General features: G+C 31.1%; 1 protein-coding gene across 1 annotated transcript in view; it reads right to left on the bottom strand.

Annotated features, from left to right (window-relative positions):
* The window catches only part of LOC126834617 (coiled-coil domain-containing protein 39-like), a 36710-nt gene that overhangs the window by 5710 nt on the left and 9927 nt on the right, over positions 1–21073 (bottom strand). Inside the window, exons 2-10 of the mRNA XM_050566685.1 lie at positions 4123–4263; positions 3536–3655; positions 3296–3442; positions 1429–1587; positions 1145–1366; positions 875–1066; positions 581–796; positions 282–497; positions 48–212 (exon numbers count right to left, since the gene is read on the bottom strand). Of these exons, the coding sequence (XP_050422642.1) occupies positions 48–212; positions 282–497; positions 581–796; positions 875–1066; positions 1145–1366; positions 1429–1587; positions 3296–3442; positions 3536–3655; positions 4123–4263 (1578 nt within the window). The remainder of the gene's footprint in view (positions 1–47; positions 213–281; positions 498–580; positions 797–874; positions 1067–1144; positions 1367–1428; positions 1588–3295; positions 3443–3535; positions 3656–4122; positions 4264–21073) is intronic.

The raw sequence follows: 21073 nt of genomic DNA, 5'->3' as shown, positions 1-21073 counted from the left end.
AAAACATAGTTTATTCTATTACTAAAGTTTTGCAGAAATATAATTACGTCTGTCGCCTTAAGCTGTTTATCCAATTGGTTCCGGTAGTCCGTGGCGTGATTCAGCTCCTCGTTGAGGCGATACAGTTGATCTTGGAGCTCATGCATTACTTCCAGGTCTACGCTACCTTGGGCTTCGGCTACTTTATTACAAATTAATTCCAATTGAAAACTCTAAAAAAAAATATAAAAATAGTTAACATTTAATATATAGTTCGTCTATGCTTCTTCGTATGGACTCACCAAATTATACACAACTTCTTTCCTGTCCATTATCAGCTGTCTTATTTTCCATTCGTCTCGGTCAGACACGGATTGTGTGCTTTGAGTTCGGCTTAACTGACGATTTATCAGATCGACTTTGCTTTGCAATTGTTTCATCTCGTTGTGCGCGTGGAACGATGCGGTCTGCAGTTTGTCTCCGTCCAACATTAGTTGGTCAGCCTTAGCTTTTTGCGCCTAATGTAGAAAAAAAAATCAAACAATCCCGGCTACAACTCAAATCAATAATTATTACAAAACGCAATGAGTATATCCATTACATCGAATATCTTTTCTAACTCGTTCAACCGTTCCTCGGTGGTCATCGACTGGCTTCTGGTCTTTTTCAAGCTCTCTTCCAAATCTGATATTTCATGGCGTTTTTGCTGTATCTGCTCACCCATCTTGGCCACATTCCTTTCCATGTGCCTGCGCTTTGCCCGCTCGTCGTCCAACATGTGACTTTGATGGTTGACGTTCCCTTGTGCAATCGAAACCTAAAAGTACGTTAAGATACCATTCGTCCGATTACTAGACACCAACACGGATGTGGCTTATGCAAAATTGGGCTTCACCTCAGACGCCAAATTTTCGATTTCTTCTTGCTGCTTGATCAGCGTTAATTTCATTTCGTCGTTGACTTTATGAGTTTCGGACAGTTCGCACTGGATATCTTCATTTTCTTCTAAATAATTCTGGTACGCGCGTTTGTCTTCCCTCATCTTGTCGTAAACCTCCCTGATAGTTTCCTTAATCTTGTTGATCTCCTGATGTACATTTTAGGTTTATTATAATTTTTCGAAATCATTCGTTAGAGCTAAATGGCTACATTCTTTTGCACTAACCTGTACCGAATTCTGCAGTTCTTCGTTGTGGGACTTGAAAAAGTTGGAAGAATTCTCCCACTGTTCGAGCAAACGGTCTCTTTCTTTTTGCGACTGCCTAGTGAGCTTAGACGTCTGTTCAAATTCTCTTTCCACTTGAAGTAGATCGCTGACTTCTTTCTCTACAATGATTTCCCTCTCAATCACCGACCCCTGCAAGTGCTGTCTACGAAAATCTAATTCCTATAAAGTAAAAAAAAAAAAAACAATATATTATGAACAATGGAAACACCGACCGCTAATACTTTAAACCGGTTGTTGTCTTCCAAATTGTACGTGTCCAAGATGTTCACTTCCGACGTCCGTTTAGCTAAGTCCTCGTTCCACGCCAACAAAGTTTCTTCACCCCATTCGATCGTACTTCTCAATTTATCTATATGCTCTGTGGTTTTCGCTAGTTCGTCCTAATGGCATAACAACATTAATGACATACGTTCATGTTAATATATGATAACCAAAAATATAAAAATATTTTAGTAATCTTTTATAACCTAACCAGAGATTCGTTAAAATATATTGAATTAGTTATTTTATTTAAATTCGAGAAATTTAGTTTTGAATCCAGCTTAAGGCCAATACACAAATCACTAAACAATTTAAGGCTTTATACGCTATAAAACCTTATAAAATTTTCCCTGCATTGTTACATAATTCTTGTACCTAATTAAAAAAATATATGAAGTAGACAAGTTTTTGAAGTTTTATAAATTGGTACTAATAGTTTACAACATAGTAGTGCTATATACTCATAGCACTTTAAAGACACTCGAGTTCTATTAATTTAATTGCAATTTTGGAAAACTGCCTTTAAAGTTACTTAGACTTAGAACATTTAAGAACGGTAGTTGATAGAGCGAAGCGCGCATATGAAAATAATACTACACTCTACGCGTCGTTTCCGTCCTAAACTTTAATAACTTTCAAAGTAATTCAATCACTTTGTACATTATGCATATATTTTTGCCTATTATATTTATTGTACCTACTCGATACTCTACATATTTGTATCGATACCTGTAATCGCCATAATGCGAGCATTTCGTAATGCGGAAGAAAAAGAAACGGCCGTGTTCATATAGTCACGCTTAGCAAATACGGCTGAAATTCGATAATATTTTTTCATACTTATATATCAACGTATCAAAGTATGTGTGTGTGTATCATAATAACTTGTGCACAAAACTGGGTTACGTCTGTGGAAAATTTTCCGTGAAAAAACCCTATCAAAACAATCGGCCGCGTTCTGAACGGGAAACGCATGTATCGTTAGCGACCGCAGCCGTAGAAATAATACTTAAAAATAAGTAATACAATACAATGTAGAACTATAAGTAATAATATAATAATGTACAGAGTATGTTTGGAAAACGCCGACAACAGTTGGCTAAACAGCGTATTAACTGAATCGCAGCCGACTAAAAAACAGTACGACCGGGCTTATGCAGTATATATTATATTAAACACAAATAGATTATTCACGGGTATTTTTGCTTGGGTGTACAATGTATATACTTGGATACACTATTGACACTCGAAATATGCCTCGTAAATGAAATGTGTTCACTGCGAAATTATGTACACTAACTGCTGCTGCCCGCACCTAATTCCTGATGGGAATTACATGTATTATAATGTTATTATATTTTCAGTCTATTTTGCTCCTATATTTTTTCCAATCTCATTAATCTCGGGTCTTTCTAGTAGTTTTCCTAGTTGAAACTAGGTACACAAACCAAAATGCATTTAATTGCAATACATAGTTTTATATTTTAAATATTTACGAATACAAACTCTAAACAAATACAAGATATAGTAAAGAAAATTGACAATTATTCTATTTAAAAGTCGTATTTACCTAATATGTTTACTGTTGATTCACTTACTTAACCCTAACGATAATATTAAAAAAAAAAAAATATACGACTAATCATTTTTCCATAAATAACAAAATCACAATTATGGAAGGTGGTATCTTCCATAATTCTTGCCCTCCCCTAGGCACGCGCCTGTATATATGCATTTAATTGAGTTGTTTTCCAACCAAACTTGAAGTTTTTCGGACCACCAACTTTAAATTATAATCTAAATAACTTTCAACATAAGTTCACCTACTTCGGATTTTTTCCTTTCGTTTATCAGACTGTTGAGCGTTTTCAACGCATTTCGGTTATTGCGGGACAAGTTCTCGTTTTCCCTTTCAGCTGCCTTCAGCATGTGCTGCTCCGTCTCGTATTGCTTACGGTTTGCCAGGATCAGGTTCTGCGTTGACAATATGCCATAATTTCGAATCAGTAATACAAAGACATACTGACTATTTCACGAGGGCCTTTTTTAATGAAACGGGCTTTTTACCTGAATTTGAGTCTGACTGATCGTGTTGTCGGTCAGTCTCTCGTTCAATATGTTTACGTCATCGTCCAGTATTTCTTCGGCTACAATGAGCTCAGCTTTCCTTTGCAGTAACTCTTTGATCTAAAACAAGCGATCGTCAATTGTTTTTGTTTTTTTTTTTTTATAATGACTAAAATTGTAACAATCGTACAAATTACTATAATAATCTAAATTTTATCTAGAAAGTTCTGTTAAAAATTATTACAAATACGAATTTAGTGAATTGCCTACTGAAAAATAATAAGATGATATTTTTATTTTAAATGATAAATTGAATGCAAAGGCGTTTTTTGCTATTGATAAAAAAATATACAGAAGATTCGAGATAGAGATTAATAATTTAGTAAAATTGATCCGGAAGTATTGAACACATTGCTAAGTGAAAACCAAACAAATACAAATTTCCTTAATCTGAAGTTGAGTATTTTCTTAGTTTGGGTTTAACTTATAAAATCCGTTTATCATTAATCAAAATAATTGTGGTACGTTAATGGTATTAATATATTAAACATTATATCACTGATATTTTTTTTTACTCTCCACTATACCTCTTTTTCGAGCAATCTGTTCTCTTCGTTGGCTACCGGTATGTGAAACCCGTCGGTGCAACCGATTTCTTTCACGATTTCCATCATTTTTGCGTCAAACGCCATGATAGCAACTTGGATTGTGGTCGGCTGAAAGTTCTTCTAAAACACGTTGGACACTTATTAACAACTAACGGAGAAAGATCCCGACAAGCCGAGAAAGTTACAAAACAAAAAAGAAAATATCGAAGTACACAAACCTGTCGCCATGGATACGATTCGTAGATACAGTACCGTTGAGTATAATTATTATATCTATAATAGTATACCATGTGCTAGTATACTAAAAAGGGTAAAACACGTGTACCTACTACCTGCATTGCTTGTGCGTTGCACATTAATTCTATAGAACGTCAATGAAAAAGGAAACATACAATAATTAGCTAATGTACGTACTATAGAGCCTTATTGAGATAGTAGTGTCAATCGCAGAATTTTGGAGGCAGTCGAACTTTTATCAATTTCAAGCGAATTTCAGTTAAAACAAAAAAAATATGAATATGTGTAATGGTTAGCGTGGCTTCAGAAGAAAACAGATAACACGATTTGTGTTATTTATTCTTAATATTTTATCTAATTAGTGATGTAACGTAAACCTGGATGATCCAAAAAATCATAAAATCTTATTTTAAAATCCTAAATCCGGATTTACAGTAAACTCCTGGTTCTGAAATTCAAGAACCCGAAACTGTGAGTTTTATATAGTAAAATGTTCAGTATTAAAATTAAAATTCTATTCAATAAATTAAATGATATTTTATCGTTAGTTAAAATTGTTTAATTTACAAATTATTATTCAAAAAAGATTTATGAACCCAATCCAAATAGATTCCAAAAACCGGGTTTACTACAAATTTCGAATTTCACAATCTAGAACTATTCATTAGATCTTATATGAGTGTTTCGTGCGTAATGTGTATTGATAATAATATAGATTGCTAAACAGAGGAGGAATGGCCAGGGAATGAGGAGTCGAAGAGTATACATATCATTTGGTTCAATCCGCAACTGTTGTTAACTGCCATGTTATGTTAATGTGTAGAACAACAGCCAGAATAAAACCCACAGAAAAAAACGAAGAGTGTAAGCTTTTTTTGAATAATAACAAAAAACATTGTATGGATTTCTTGTATTATCAAAAACTTATAATAACCCCTTCATTATAATTTTAAACACATAACTTTGAGCCGTAGTTATAATGGCGGAATTCTTATTTAAATACACTCAAGTAATCCAAGTAGATTATTATCTTTATCTGTGAAATTTGGGGCCGTATAAGTCACCAAGACTTCACATTTCATTGTCTCTCTATTCTTCCGTATCATTTTAAATTACCTACTAATTTACAAGAAATGTAAACATGAAAATCGTTTGCTCAAAGTTTCTAATGAACGCGTTCAAAAACCATTTTTAATGAAATCGCAAAAAAAATTTCGAATAATTTTACTTTCACTGCAGTGTGATGGTTTGTGTAATTTATACTTTATCCGATAAGAGTTCTTGTCTGCAAATTGCCTTTTGTCAGTTTAGGAACGATTGTTGCTCAATTATTGTCCTTAAGCGAACATAATATTGTGTGCTGTCCAGATAAGCTGCACAGATAATATATAAGTTCTTGAGTCTTGACTGTTAGTTAACTTCTATAATTAATAGTGTTTTTTTCAAATAACTCGTTAGTCATCCATGCGTAATTAACATAATATCTTAATCGAATTGACGGTTAGATGAGTATTCTTATGGCAAAAGATGGCACGTCAACGATAATGATTGTTGTTTGACCGACAATCGACCGGTTTTACCTCCTTGACATTTTTTTGGGTGTTCGAAATTCACTTGGCGAACTTGAAACGTCAGTTTAGTGTTAATAAGAATAGCTCAATAATATTAACGTGACACTCAAATGGCTTCAGCTGCTGGCCGGTGGCTTCGGGCAACAGTCCAAAATAGTTTAAATACAAAAAAACAATATGTTTATTATACATAAAGAAAGAATAAAAAAAAATTTAATTGTTTTCGAGGTCTACTCCTATATATAGTATATAGTAAATTACTATTGGCTATTTTGTGACCCAAGTTTTTTTATTACTGTTTCGATCAGATAACATCTACTTAACGTACTCATATTATGATATGTTTTATTAATCAACCGATAACATCGCTTTTTTTCTTAATGACGCACATAATACGGAAAAACGATTCTTAATATTATGAGAATCTTAATATTACTACTTATTTCCTATATGATGCAGATACTGTAGAAGTGTGTCAGCCTTATAAACTCTACCTACCATGCAACATATCAACAGCCATATAATTGCATCTATAATTAATATTCGAACTTCCCTGCCAAATTTACCTTTCAATTAGATTTCATCTAAGCTAATTTGAAATTTGTATAGTTACTACGTGTTAGTATTCTTGTTAGTTATTTGTATACAAAAACGAAATTTAATGAGTTGTTTTACAACTTTTTAAATTTTTGATTTTATAGTTGCCACCTAGGAGCCAAAGGGTGTCATTGCTCATTGGTCATACACTTATAGAACTATTCGAAGCACTTTGACATGATAAGTACAAAAATTCGATTTTGAAAATGTTAAATATTATGGCAATGATTGATAACGTTTACATTGTAAAAAAATTCCATAATATACTTATATTTTATATTATAAAAAAATACACTTTTAATGCATACAATTTAAGTACATAAGGGCTTCAGCCCCCATTGCCCCCTCCCCCCCACGTGTATCGGCCACTGGGTTGTATGCTATTTTTGAAATATTGATAAAGTAGATAGAAGTAAATAGTAATAATACTTTAAAAAAAAATTCTGAAAAACAAATATTGACTCTTTTATAACTTAACTTAATTTTTTAATACAGTTTAAGATAGATAAACAGAACAAATATGAATTACAGTGAGTTTGTATGTAAGAGTGGTGTTCTTTTCTTAACTGCTGTCTTGACATTTAATTTTTGCAGTATATTAAGTTTTAGCTCTTGAGTCCAACAATTATGTGGCGTCCCCTTAAGACATACTTCTTCATTTGACTTCTTACATTTCGAACCTCCGTAATTTTTCTCATAGAGTCCCATATAGTTGACAGTTTAAACATATAAGTTTATAGGAGATAATGTCGATACAAAATCGACTTCTATAATGTGTAAAACATTAACCTGTACTCTCAGTGGGTTCGGAGCATATTGAAGTTAGAGTGATGAAATATCTTAAGAAACTATTATAGCTGAAAGCGACAAAATTACTGTGAATATAGCGATTTGATGTATCATTGAATAGTACCCCAAACTAATTTGGTAATAATACTTCTCCAAGAAATATTTTGGAAACCTTTTAAATTTTATTAAGTACCTGAGGTGTACGGTTTTTGATCTATAGTTAGGTAGGTATATGAAGAAATCGGTTCAGGTACGAAAATAGGAAAAACACATATCATTATATATATTATCAATATATATCATTGTAAAAAATATGTCAATCAAGTGGGCTCCAATAAAAAAATGGATTATTCGAACTTCGAAGAATAAAACACATAATTGTAGAATAAATTATTAGCTATATAGTTTGATGAAATCATTTGCATTTGTTTTCATGAAACAATTGTTCTCGCCAGAACACGCCATCGAGTGTCCTTCGGTTTTTGACTCGTTGGTTTTCTCTGACGATGGAGTATAAAATATAATATGTATATTATTAAATAATCATTATTATAACATCTACGATTTCCGACCGTCCTAGGTCGATTCAACAATAAAATAGCCATAGCCGTGATTATTATTGCCGTATACCGAGAGGGAAACACTGGCATTGCAACCGGTATGCACCGCATATTATACTATACTTTACCTAATAACACGATGGATATTAAATAAAAAACAATTATTATTTTTAATCAAATTATGTTCAACCTTGTGGATCGCGCATTATGGCCAATTTGTTTAGAAAAAACAATAATTACCAAAAATTCTGTTCACATTCATTGTTGTAGCACGCACAAAAAGATGTATATTATATGCTATAATTAAGATATTAATAAGTGTTTATCCTATTTGTTCATTCAATAATTCTAATACCTCATCTATATCTTGGACAAAATTGGATAATTTTTTAAAATTATATTTTCTAAATATATATTATGTATACTTTAAACTTGTGTTTCGAGTTAAATAAGTATAGATTTAGTTACTTAACACTTGGGTATCAAACATAATTCTCAAAGTTCATTATTTTTTTTTCTAGATTTTACACTCGGTGTACCAACCACCAGGCCCTCATACTTAAAAATATATTGGTTATAATAATTCTACATAGAGAATAACATTTTGTTTACCCCTTCATTGCATATTTATTAAAACTATTTATGGAGATTTGATTGACCTAACCAAATACCTAACCAAATTGAAAACACCAAATACGAACGCACTTTTAAAGCAACTCCTCGCGGAACTTTTTGAAACTTACCCTGCGTGTCTGTTACAATGAAAAGAATGTTCTCAAATATTTTTTTTTTTTTTGTTTATTTTGGCCATAGTCGTATTTTTAGTTTTTTTCTTTACTCTTCTTTTTTATTGATTTTTAAAAGTATCTTATGCCATCAAAACATTTTTTTTAAATCAGTTTCTTATGTAAAATAACCTAAAATTTTTGAAAAACAATTTACTTTTACATAAAATTGAGTTTATAATCTTAGTTATAATAATATTTTTTTCGGAAAGCTGAGAAAATTTTACATAATGTGTAAAAACTAAACTTGAATAGGTATTGGACTTTAGACAATCATTTCAGTAGGTATAATTCTTAAAATATTTGCCTATGTAAAGCCGACAAAGCTTTAAACAATTCAAACAATCAGTGATCATAATTCTATTTAAATATGTATGTATCTAAACATCAAAATTGAAAATCACAAACTAGTTATTAAAAAAAAAAAATAATAATAATAACAAGAACAACTAATACCTCATAATATAATAATATGAAGGTCTCCTATTAGAAAATACTTATATGATTGAGAAGTAGTTATTTATTTACTTTAAGAATGGCGGTCTGGTAGCCGGTTGGTACTTTATTTATACAATAATAAGCAAATTACAATAATAATGAATATCTGCTAAAACTATTAGATATTTTAAGTTGAATTTTAGCCAAGTTTAAGGTGACAAAAAATGTATACCTACACGTTTCACATATATTACATAACAACGTTTAGACTAATTGTCGTTATTTCTAGTGTATAATACTTATAACTAATAGAATTAGTTAACATACATTGAGCGGTTGTTGCCAAATGTATTCAAGTCATCTGCATTGGCAAGTCACCGTTTACCTAAATAATTATTATTTGTTTTATGAAGTGAGATTTTATGATATTTTTTTTTGTTTTAAAACTAAAATAGGAATTATAGACTTACTACAAAACGCACTGAATCCAAAACACAGAACGCGTATATGATTTTTATATTGTGTAGGTTAGAAAAAACCGTCATATGCGGCTACTTTGTGTTAGTCAATCAAAGACGCTCTTAACATAAAAAAATGATACCGATCCGCCGTATTAGATAGATTCCTATATCAGTACAAAATTAAAACACGGGTAGAATATAATATGTATACTATGATGTATGCGTAGCGTGTTGTGAGTTGGGTAACAAAATGCCAAGTCGGTGCCCAAATTTAGAAAACTACATGGTATTTAATATAAATTCTTTTCACTTTGACAATGAAAAACTTACCAAAAGAAAATCTTGAAAACCTATTTTGGTAAAAATATACAACGTAGTTAGACGCTGAGTGATAAAGCAATTTTTGACATTTTTAATAAACGTACTAGACACGGGCAACAACATCTGCACCATTGTTGGAAAACGTGAAATTATGTTTTGCAATAGGACATGTTATGAAAATCGTTTAAGACTCGACGAATAAAAAGTAAACAGCCTACCATACCTCGTCAATATTTTGATTACTTGTGTCTTATTTAATGACGTGCTAAATATAGCTATTATAACATTTTGTATGCAATTATGATTTATGACCGACAATATTCACGCGATGATAGAATATTTTTTAAACATTATTAATATTTCCTCTGGTATTTTCAGCGTTTAGCATTCAATAACGCATGTTTCTGGTAGTAACACGAATAATAAGTAATTTATTTGAGTTATCTTTTTACTCGATACAAATTAAGACGATTTATTCGAATATTATTTTTCTACGACAAAATCTAAGAAGATTTATAAAATCCCTTTTATGATGTTTTTTTTTAATTATGTCAACAGTAAAAAAATTAGCCTAAGAAAAATAAAATATTTAAAAAAACTCAGAATTAATCATTTGATCAGTTTTTTTTTTGTGAATAAAAAAAATTATTCGATGGGTATTTGAACAAAAAAAAAATTACTTAAATAATTATTTAGATAAAAAAATTATCTAAATAATGCCCAAATCTGCTGTTAGGTACTTATAAAATATTATTCATACACATACATATTATATACACAGGCAAAATTAACTTTAAAAATAGCGCCATTAAATCCCATCGATAATCTAATATATCACTTGAGGTTATACATTATAAAATAATAAAATATTTTAATATCTAATATATTATCTATAATATTGTTTTATTGGCATATTATAATACTTTTATTAGACGGACTTAAACAAAATGTTGCTCGTAAAATGTTGTGTAACATTTTTTATTGTTTTTAGGTAAAAACAAATTGAAAAGTTTTTAGATAAACTTTTCATACGTTTACATGTTGGGAATCTAACAAATTCATGTTTTAAGTTGTGTCCTGAAAAGTGGTTTTTCGCCTGGATCCTTCATGTACTCTAAGGTAAATTACGTTTCAGCTTTCGAGTAAATATCATAACTCTGATAAAGTAATTATTATGGCTGCTTCGATCTAGGCACGCTTGTTTAAAAACGGAAATCTCATTTTCCAATATGGGATCACTAGGTGGTCAAATTGTGTATAATTTGTATGCGTTTTAAATTATTGTTTCCCGTTTCCTTTCCTTAATCCTATGTACAAATCGTGAGGGGTTTACTATGCGACTGAAGAGGCTTTTAAATCACATCCTTGACGAGTGCACAGTCGCTTATACACGCTAACAGGTGCGTTGGCCTACACTGACTGTGCACATACATTTTCTAAACGTTGCACCCTCGAGTGATATTAGTCGAGTTGACGTGTCATACATTTATTATGTCTGCGGTGTTAATTAACTAACAACCAGATGATGACGTCCTTCAATAGTCTCGCGGGTAGGCTTTCGTCCGAATCAATTTGTTACGAATTTTAAATTGAGTCAGGAAAAGGCCAATTAAGAACAAGTCGGTTATTTTGTTACTTATTAGTAAGATTGTGGACGGATTTTAAGAGCCGCGGAGCTAAACTACCGAGATGACTTATCACCAACGGTAGATGCGCACATCTTTCTCAAGGTTTTTGACCATACGCAATATCATGACAATTATATGTACCCTTTGTGAAACATGGATTGTCTTTCACGGAACCGTCGACTAAACCACCGCGACCAATTAAAATTGTGCATGATCAAAAACCATCCATTGTCGTGTATCCGTATGGTCTTCCACGATTTTGTTATAAATCACGACCACCTTTGCCCAATCTCGGCACGCTTGGGGCGTTATGTGCTTTTTGTTTTTGTTTTCCCAATTACACGAAAACGCCTCTCACCTCATTACATCAAAATAATAACAATCATAGTATATCTTGAACGACCGGCGTGTGTTTAAACGTTTTTCATCTTTATTGTATTTGACGTCGTCACTTATGCTAATTGTCATGGCAAAATATAGATACATACATATTATTATGAAAGAGGTTATGCCGGCAACCATGAACCATATCATTTTTTCAAACTGCAGATAACCTTAAACGATACATTGTTTATCATACATACATCTTTATTTTACGAATTATATTATTTATGCGATCCGAAAGGATAATCACCGTATAATTATTGTACGTAGCACTACCGTATATTTTTCGAAAACAAAATATAATTCAACTAACTAGTCAAAATCGAAACCGCAATTTGTTCGTTTCGACTACGAAGACCATGAAAAATATAATTTATTAATGCTAAGTTTAGATCTCCATCAACAGGGTGTAGACAGTGGATATATAAATATATTATTTACCGTCTTCCGGATGTTTTTTTTTTTTTTAAGAAAACGCTTCAACGCGAATCTATGAATACTGGACCCACTTTCGTAATTACATATTTATGTGAATATATATATTTTTTTAACGTAACAGCCATAAATGACAAAAGTCTAAAAAATATGTGCCAGGATAGAACTACTGGGCCGCTGTAAGTCTAAAAACTGCCGCATTTTTATGTATATATATTTTTTTTAACTCGGTATTATCATGAAAACAAATTATCTTTTGTTATTATAATAATTTGTATCACATGTATATACTATATAACTAGCATTCAGTTTAATCGTCGGTTTCTGCGCAACTTTTGGGTAGCAAATCGTTCACAATATTTTCGAAGTCAATGTCGTTTACAAGTCCTGATTCAACCGCTAATAAACTCAATGAATTTAATTTCTGTTCTTCCATATAAGTTCTCAAATCATTTTTTAAAAATATTTAAGGTAGAAAACGACAGTTCAGCAGAATAGTTGGTAATTGTCATACATAAAAAAGCATACGTAGGGCTAGTAGAATAATTATTTAGTGAGGAGGGGTCCCTTTAATTATTTCTAATGACTTTACAGAATCGTCCCAAATTTGACTTGATATGGTAACAACATTTCTTCGCTTAGAAGCCGTCAAAGTGCCCCGGTTACTTATTAATTATAAATCGATTTAATGTCAATTACTTAAATTGATAAATAATAATAGATCCTCAGCAGTCAACTACATTTGACAGTTTATGCATAATGGAAGTACTAAATAATAAGAACGTGTTGGGCATTGGAACTAGAAAATATTTTTTTTTAATTTTAAATACGAGTATACAAAACAAAACATAACGTATTATACTTATACTGTTTAATACAAACGATTGTACTTGTTTGCATATTCCAGTCGGTACACATGGTAACTAGTTGACAGTTGTATTCATCTTATACATACTTTTTAATCATCGGTGTCGTACAGTACAAAATTCTGTTGACTTAAAATGTATTAATTGCCTTGGCATATTATTGACATAACATTGTTGTTGGTCCTGTGGCATATCAATTGAAATTTGAAAAGGCATTGAACATAATTAGTCTGTTGCATAAAATCATATATTTTTAAGGTGTTGAAAAACAATAATTTTTCAAATTATTTAACCTAAAAAATTTTAAATAAAAAGTTGAGAGAGGAAAGTACTAAGGCTCATTTTTTCGGTGAAACATTAGAGAAAAAACTGTGAATTTGTTATTGAAAATAAATTTAAAATGGTTTGCGAGATATTGACTATCTTTAAAGAGAGTCTTGAAAAGTTGTATTAGCTTGAGTTAGTCCTAAATCCTATACGTGACAGGTTAAATATTGTTTGAAATTTGGTTTGCTGATTTGCACATAAGATATCCAGTACCTAATTCGCTGAAATCTACGTATTGTTGATTTAAAAAAACTATTTCTGGACAGTGAACGTATACAACACGTTATCTTATTAGAAGAGTTTGTCTGATTTTGGCATAAAATGTAAAAAACAACAATCGCATTTTTGTGATTGTGCGTTATAAAAATTTGTATAAAAGGTGTAATTCAATAAATTTGACCGCAATATTATTAAGCATAATATGATAAAGCAAGGAAGAAATAACCATGTTTATTAGAAACAAACTTTTTTATTGGTTTACTGAATTTCTTGTACCTAGGGATAGAAATTATTTTGATGGTTTTTTTTTAAATTACTTTATTTAAGAATTTTGTGTTGATTGAACGTAAAATGATACGAATATTTTTTTATTCAAAATTATATTTCTTTGAAAGAAATGTTTTTTGAATTACCTTTTTAAGTGTTAAGTGTTGTTTATGCGAGTAGCTTCTCCTTTAAATTGTTTGTTTCCAATTGATACGTTATAAGTAATTTCCAAATTTATTGAAAATTAAATTACATTTGTTTTGGAATTAGAACTTAAAGTTTGAACGCAAATACTTAAATGTCGTAAACTGTTCGATTTCCCAGAACACAATGTGTGTGGAAATATTTCGACAGCTAAGTACTTCATTATTAACTAAAATATTTTTAACTTTTTTTGTACCTAAGTCGAACACAATACGGGTTGTGTTGCTTTTTAGGCAAGTCATAGGACACGGTAGTTTACGCGTTTGTAGACTTTGACAACTAACATAGCATACTATGACTACCTAGCATATACGTATTATGTCAATGTCGCTCGTGGTTTGCCTATTGAAAAAGAATAATTACTACAATAAGTGGTTCGATTTAAACTCACCACAGACTATAATATCAGTGTAAATGTATAATATAGTTATAATGGCCGCTGGTCGACCATAACGATTTGGATACAACACTTAAATACTTGCGACATATTCAATAGAACTTAAGTATTTATCACCTTCCTCGTGATCTCGTACTCCTACTCGTGATCTCGCTATAATGTAATACACGTGCTTATTCCTTACTATGTTTGTACAAACATTTAAACAACCAACATATTATTATATAAAACAAACAACAAATGTAAACTTCGTAGTCTAAGGTTTCATTCTCACTTTCTCTCTAATGATCTTTAAATTTGTTAACAAGATAATTTACAATAAATATAAAAGTATTATGTTGAGAACAAAAGAAGGTAATTAGTATAGCGGCAAAGTATTTTAACGTAACCGACTTTATTAGTTTTTTTAACGTTTGTAATGCTATTTTTAATTAGGTCGTATAGCGTCTGAAGAAATTTATGATTTGATAGTCTTCAAAAAATTCATCATAGATTAATGTTGTAAGACACTTGGTCCAGGTGACCTGGATACGAAATTGTCAATGGTAATTTACACTTATTAATATTATGGAATTAACTAATAATTTTGTGTTCGGTGCTTTGATTATAATCACTTAAGTTTAGGTTCTACTGTTTTATAGTAAAAAAAAAGGTAATTACTATTATAATTTTATAATATTTCTTTATATAAATATACTTACAAATTAAATATGTAAATTATTATTTCATGTTAAGACTTTAATTTTGATGGAATTATGTTACTTAAAATGTAGGTAGTTAATGTAGTAAGTTAAAATATTAACCTTAACGTAGAAAAAAACAGTTGATGCTTATTTCGCATATAAAGGATATTATATTATTTGCGATTTCTCTAGTTTAAATAACCCATTCTTTAATCCATTTATTTATTTACATCTCTGATTTTTTCTATAGTATAGCTAAGTAGGCTTATCAAGATGAAATGGCAGCGCAGTAAGTTTAATACAAAAATACTGAAACCCCGTTGTGGGAAATGTGTTTTTCTCGAAGTATAAATTGATTGATAAATATTTGTCCAATTACCACCGAGGAAGGGCGAATTAGGCGTTTGGTGGACGAACGTGGCCTTGGACAATATTATATTATACATTGTCAAGTGGAAAGCATTATTGACACGCAGTAGCTAAAACCTTAGGGTAAATGATGTAACGAGGTTTAATTTTGACCTCCTAATAATGGTTAGTTAAGTCTTAAGACAAAAAGACAAAGCAAGATTATACAATTGTAAATAGTTTTAAAGACCGTTCAATTGAACACAATATTTTTAATTAAATTGTTTACTTTTCAAAATAAATATTAATAGAGATCTCGCAAAATTTATTTTTTTTATCCATAGATCTAGTAGGTATGCTAAATACGCCAGTACGCGTTTCGCCATTTACACTATTAATAACATTATATGTGTAGGTATTTTTTGAGACTTTAAACGTTTATTTGTGCTTTATTTCAATTAATAAACAACTGCAGTGTTAGCTGATCGACTATTACAAGAACGTTAATTTCAACCAATTAATAAACAATGTTTATTTGCAGATATCCACTTAAACAGGAAATGCGTCATGTAATCGAAGACTGTGCTCTTCTTAATTTGTTTTACTTTATTTAGCCAGTTTATAAGATCTTTACGTAATTTGAATATAATTGGTACATTTTTCAGTGTATTTTTTTTTTTTTGTAATACTTATAAGTTAACTAGAGAAAATCTAACGTTAAATACTCATCTTCTTAGAATCCTTTGTATTTGCTAGTGTAGAAGTTGTTCAACAACTGATGTTGTGTCTAAAACCTAGGTAGAGTCCAAAAATGTGTATTTGTGTACGGCATTCGCTTAAATTTTGAATCATCTACATATAGTGTCAGAAGTCTATATTAACACAACGCACAACTACAGTTAGGTTATTAAATATGTTCATTTAAATCCTAAAGGGAATAACAATCGTAAGGATTTAAGTTATGAAATAAACAACTGTTCAACAATACTTAGTCCTTTGATTTTTGAACAGTTCAAATGGTTGAGCTTTAAATAGTTAGTACTTAGTTGTTAAGTAACGCGTTACGTAGGTAAACAAAAATAATCTTTGTTAATAGCTGTAGTTATTTTATGATTTTTAGTGAAACAGCACATACTTCTATTGTTACACTACGGTTAATCGAGCCCGTGAAAGTGTATTAATATTTTTATTATATTTATACACACCGCATACCTTAACGGGTATTCCGTCGGTATTTAATATTCGTTAATATCTATAAATTACATGTTGTTTATGTCTATTACTTAAAACGATTTTAATATATTTTTTCAAAAGCTTTGACAAGTCGTAATAATATGTAATAAATAATAATGCAGTTGCCTAGAGTGGCAATAATTATAAACCCACGTTATTTATAACGAATACATTTTTGCTGTAATAAGGAGTAACTTTCGAGAAAATCTACTCAACAAACCACGGAAACGTAATAAAGATTATAAGGAATTAAGAAATCAGATTATAATGGCTGATAGTTATAAGGAACATTATAGTGAAAATAAAGTTTATTTATAGTGACCATGGAGTACTCGATGATTGAAACTAGCTAATAATAGATATGATAGTGATAATAATTAAGATTAATATTTATAACAATTTTCTTTACAATCATTTAATTAATAGTTATTTATGGTGGGCAAATATTTTGAACTCTGTTTTTTAAAAATATTATAACGTATAATATATTGAACCATTTGTCGGGCTAAACAATGTAATTATATAATATGTTCATGCAAGTGCCCCATGTTTGATAATAATAATTTGTGTGTCCTCAAAATCGGTTGAAATCAATTTTATAACTCTTACAGGACATTACACTGCCTTCTTTGAAAACATCTCCGTTTAAGCCGTCCAGTGTGTACAGAATAATCAAAGCATTCCTAATAGGTAGCTTACAACGACTTATTGTTACCGTGTGCCCTTGACTCGGGTCGCACAATGTCCAGTGAAGAATCCAAATCTTTTTGTGCTGTCAACGAACTTACAACAATTTTTCTACACATGACATCCAACACTCACACGGTCATATTATTATTATAGGCGTTCCTCGGACTTGTGTATCTATTGACTCTTTTTCGGATCAGTTCTTCTGCAACATTTCTACTTTACAAAACATGGGCAGAACTACAGGGTGTGCCCAGTATTTAAAATAAAAAAAAACGATTGCAAAGAGCATATTATCTAAAATAAGTTAATGTCCGTGTAAAATAAAAACTATAATAACAGGTGTAAATTCTCTTCCATTCCTGAATTGACTTTGGCTACTCGACGTTAATATGCTTATCTACAACTATTTATCTGTGTGTTTTAGCAAAATAAAACCATGATTACAAATTGAAAATAATCTTTAGGGAGAAGGGGGGGGGGGCGCTAGAGCCCTCTAGTATTCAATTTAACTTTAAGATCTTGGATTTTCTGAAATTTTGGATACACTTTGTACCCATAAAAATGCATCTATTAACTCAACGGTAGGATATACGCCCCTATTACTATAGTAGCAAATTATAGTTATACCGATGATTGCTTCCTCGAGGGTTTAAAAAAATTCGAATTAAAAAGGTCTTAATGATATTTAAACGCGAAAAGATTAGTTTTTTTTAGTTTAGTGAATTTTCTTACTACGATTTTTGATAATACCCCGAAATCGCTTTAAAATATTGATCTGTTTAATGTTCTAAATTCCGAATTATCTTCTGCTTATAGATTAGATTAATACTATCATTATAATAATAATACCTTTGTTATACCTTTTGGTTATCAGTTGCTTAAGACAAATATTCTAGATAAGCTACATTCATTTACTGATTTAAAATCAATTACAAATGTCTATCTATCAATAAACTATGTTCACATGTATGAAAAAATAAGAACACAGACAAAATATAATTGGGGGCTGACATATAAGGTTAATTATTAGTGATCAAATATTCGTAAATAAATATCCATATAAGGTTAAGTAAAGCGATTTTGATTTGGATAAGATGGGTTCAAGTTAAAAAAATATATATTATGTGACAAATCATAAGCAAAATTTCGTTTCAATTAAATTTTATAAATCAGACTATGCGTCAAGGATTTATAATTATGATATACACGGTAAGATGTTATTCGTTAATCGTCGACTATTCAATAGCTAAGCTCTTTGCCCGTTGGTACTTACTTTATCAAAATTCACATTTGGATGTCATACGCTTAATAAGTATTGTACACCGTGATTATAAAACTAAAATATTAACATATTTTTATCCATACGGCGTGAGATTAATGAAAAAAAAAACAATTTATTTGGCTCCACGACATGTTGTACTGTGTACAACTGATTTATTTTATTTTTCTATTCATATTTTACGGCTAATTTTCTTTGTTGCCTCAAAAATAAAAAGTCTTGACTGATACATTAAGTATATCAATTAGAGAAATGACCTATATGCATTCATTGCGGCTTCCTAAATGTTGCAAAATACCTACTACATACATTAAACAAGTTAACTAACTAAATGTAAAGTACCTAAATATCTTAATGTGCTTGCTTTAATTATCGGTCAATTATATGGGAAGGTGAGACTTATCCTGTCCACAAGTCGAGCTAGTTGAGAGCGCTGTTTTACTGCAATATTCGACCCCCCTCCCCCAAGTATAACACTCATGATACGCCTAATGACTGTAAACTACCAAAGTGCTCATTGATCACCTAAATTGTGTATAATTGTTATTTGTTGTTAGAATCGTTGTCGAAAAAGACACACGCACATCATTACAATATCTGTCAACCCACCTGTTTGACTCATCCGCTCGTTTCCTGTCGAAACTACATAATATTGTGTTTTTTTTTTATATTGTAAAGGTACATAATATAACATTGCTCATTTCACATTCACCGCGGTAAAAATAATTAGTTGGTGACATTGACAAAAGGAATATTTAATAATGCTACACAAACATTACTTTTATTTATTATAACGATGGTACACTGTGCCACACAGAGACGTCAATAAACACTGTAATGATTAACGAACTACAATTAGTCGTATTATCACAGTTTATTGGACACGAGTTGTAAAACAATGCAGGAAATGAAACGGAGAACTCACTGGGAAGCTATAATGTGTCATTCATATAAGCATTTTAGCATGCAAATATTTGCAAAAAGCTATACCATCATTTACCTAGCCCGTGTTTTTGACACTTGACACAGTTAAATGAGTACATCGATAATGTTTTTATTTTTCAAATGACATAATACCGGTGGAAAGATTGCAAATAGGCGGTAAATAAAATTTGAATAAAAACCAAAATAACCACAGATCAACATATTGGAGATTCTGAGCAACAGAAAAGTATACGTGATTAATAATAATTGTTTGTTTAATAATAAAAAAGATAAAAGGTATAAATGAAGTTAAGTTCCTAGTCACTTTTTAATTTTTTATTTTTATATATACATGTATTTTTCACGCTGAAACGATGGTTGGTCAGATTTGACTTACTTTTGAAGTTATAATCAAAAACTTAATTTACTTAATTTTTTTAGTTGTGCTTCGTGATAATGCACTTTTTTTAATAAAAAAAGTTCATGTACTATTTCCGTCATACCTATATTTAAGCTGATAAACTTTCACGGACAAATTGGGTAGCTCCAACAAACATGTTGTCACAGTACAATCTTACACTAGAGTGGTTTAAAAATATTAAACCATACTTTTCACACAGCTATAATCAAGTTAAAAATTATAATTATAGACTATCTAGCTTTTCCATTTTTTGTTGTTTTATTTTGCCTACATCACTTTTTAGGAGGACAAGGAGGGCCGAGTGGGTAAGGCGACAGTGTGTTAGCGCTCACTGTCGCTGGTTCGAAACTTGGTTACAGGTTACGGGCGCTGTTTTTGAAGCTTTTTTAGAAACTGTAATAGTTTTTCACGGTACGTTTCCAAGGTTGAGTATAATTTTTTTTTTTAGAAATTTTCCGAAAACCGTGCGGTGACCGTGGTCGGTCAATCAAGAATTTCCCGTGACCCCATCGACCGATTATACCGTAATAAGCGCTTTAACCGTTAGGATGGCAAAATCAAAAATGGCATATTATTATTGATACTTATAATTGGGCACGCCTACTCGGGTCGTTCATACTGTGGTGGCTGATAGGACAATGACGTCGGTAAGTCGGTTTATCCTTGTGGCTCGTTGTTATTACTATTACCATTTTTATTACTATTATGTATTGCCATTGGAATAGGCTGCTGTAATCGGTCGTGTGGGTGACGACGAGGAGGTCGGATGAATCGAAAAGGACGTGTGCAGTGTGGACGAGGCGGCGGGTATGCGCGAAACCGGATTCGCTTGAGCAAAATGTTGCAGACGATAATAATAAAAAAAA

This window comes from Adelges cooleyi, unplaced genomic scaffold, assembly GCF_023614345.1.
Source record: "Adelges cooleyi isolate 19-005CV unplaced genomic scaffold, UGA_ACOO_1.1 ACOO_flye_CR_arks_rails_tigmint_CR_PRNA_21, whole genome shotgun sequence".
NCBI classification, from domain to species: domain Eukaryota; kingdom Metazoa; phylum Arthropoda; class Insecta; order Hemiptera; family Adelgidae; genus Adelges; species Adelges cooleyi.
This window is presented reverse-complemented; position numbering and strand designations above follow the sequence as displayed.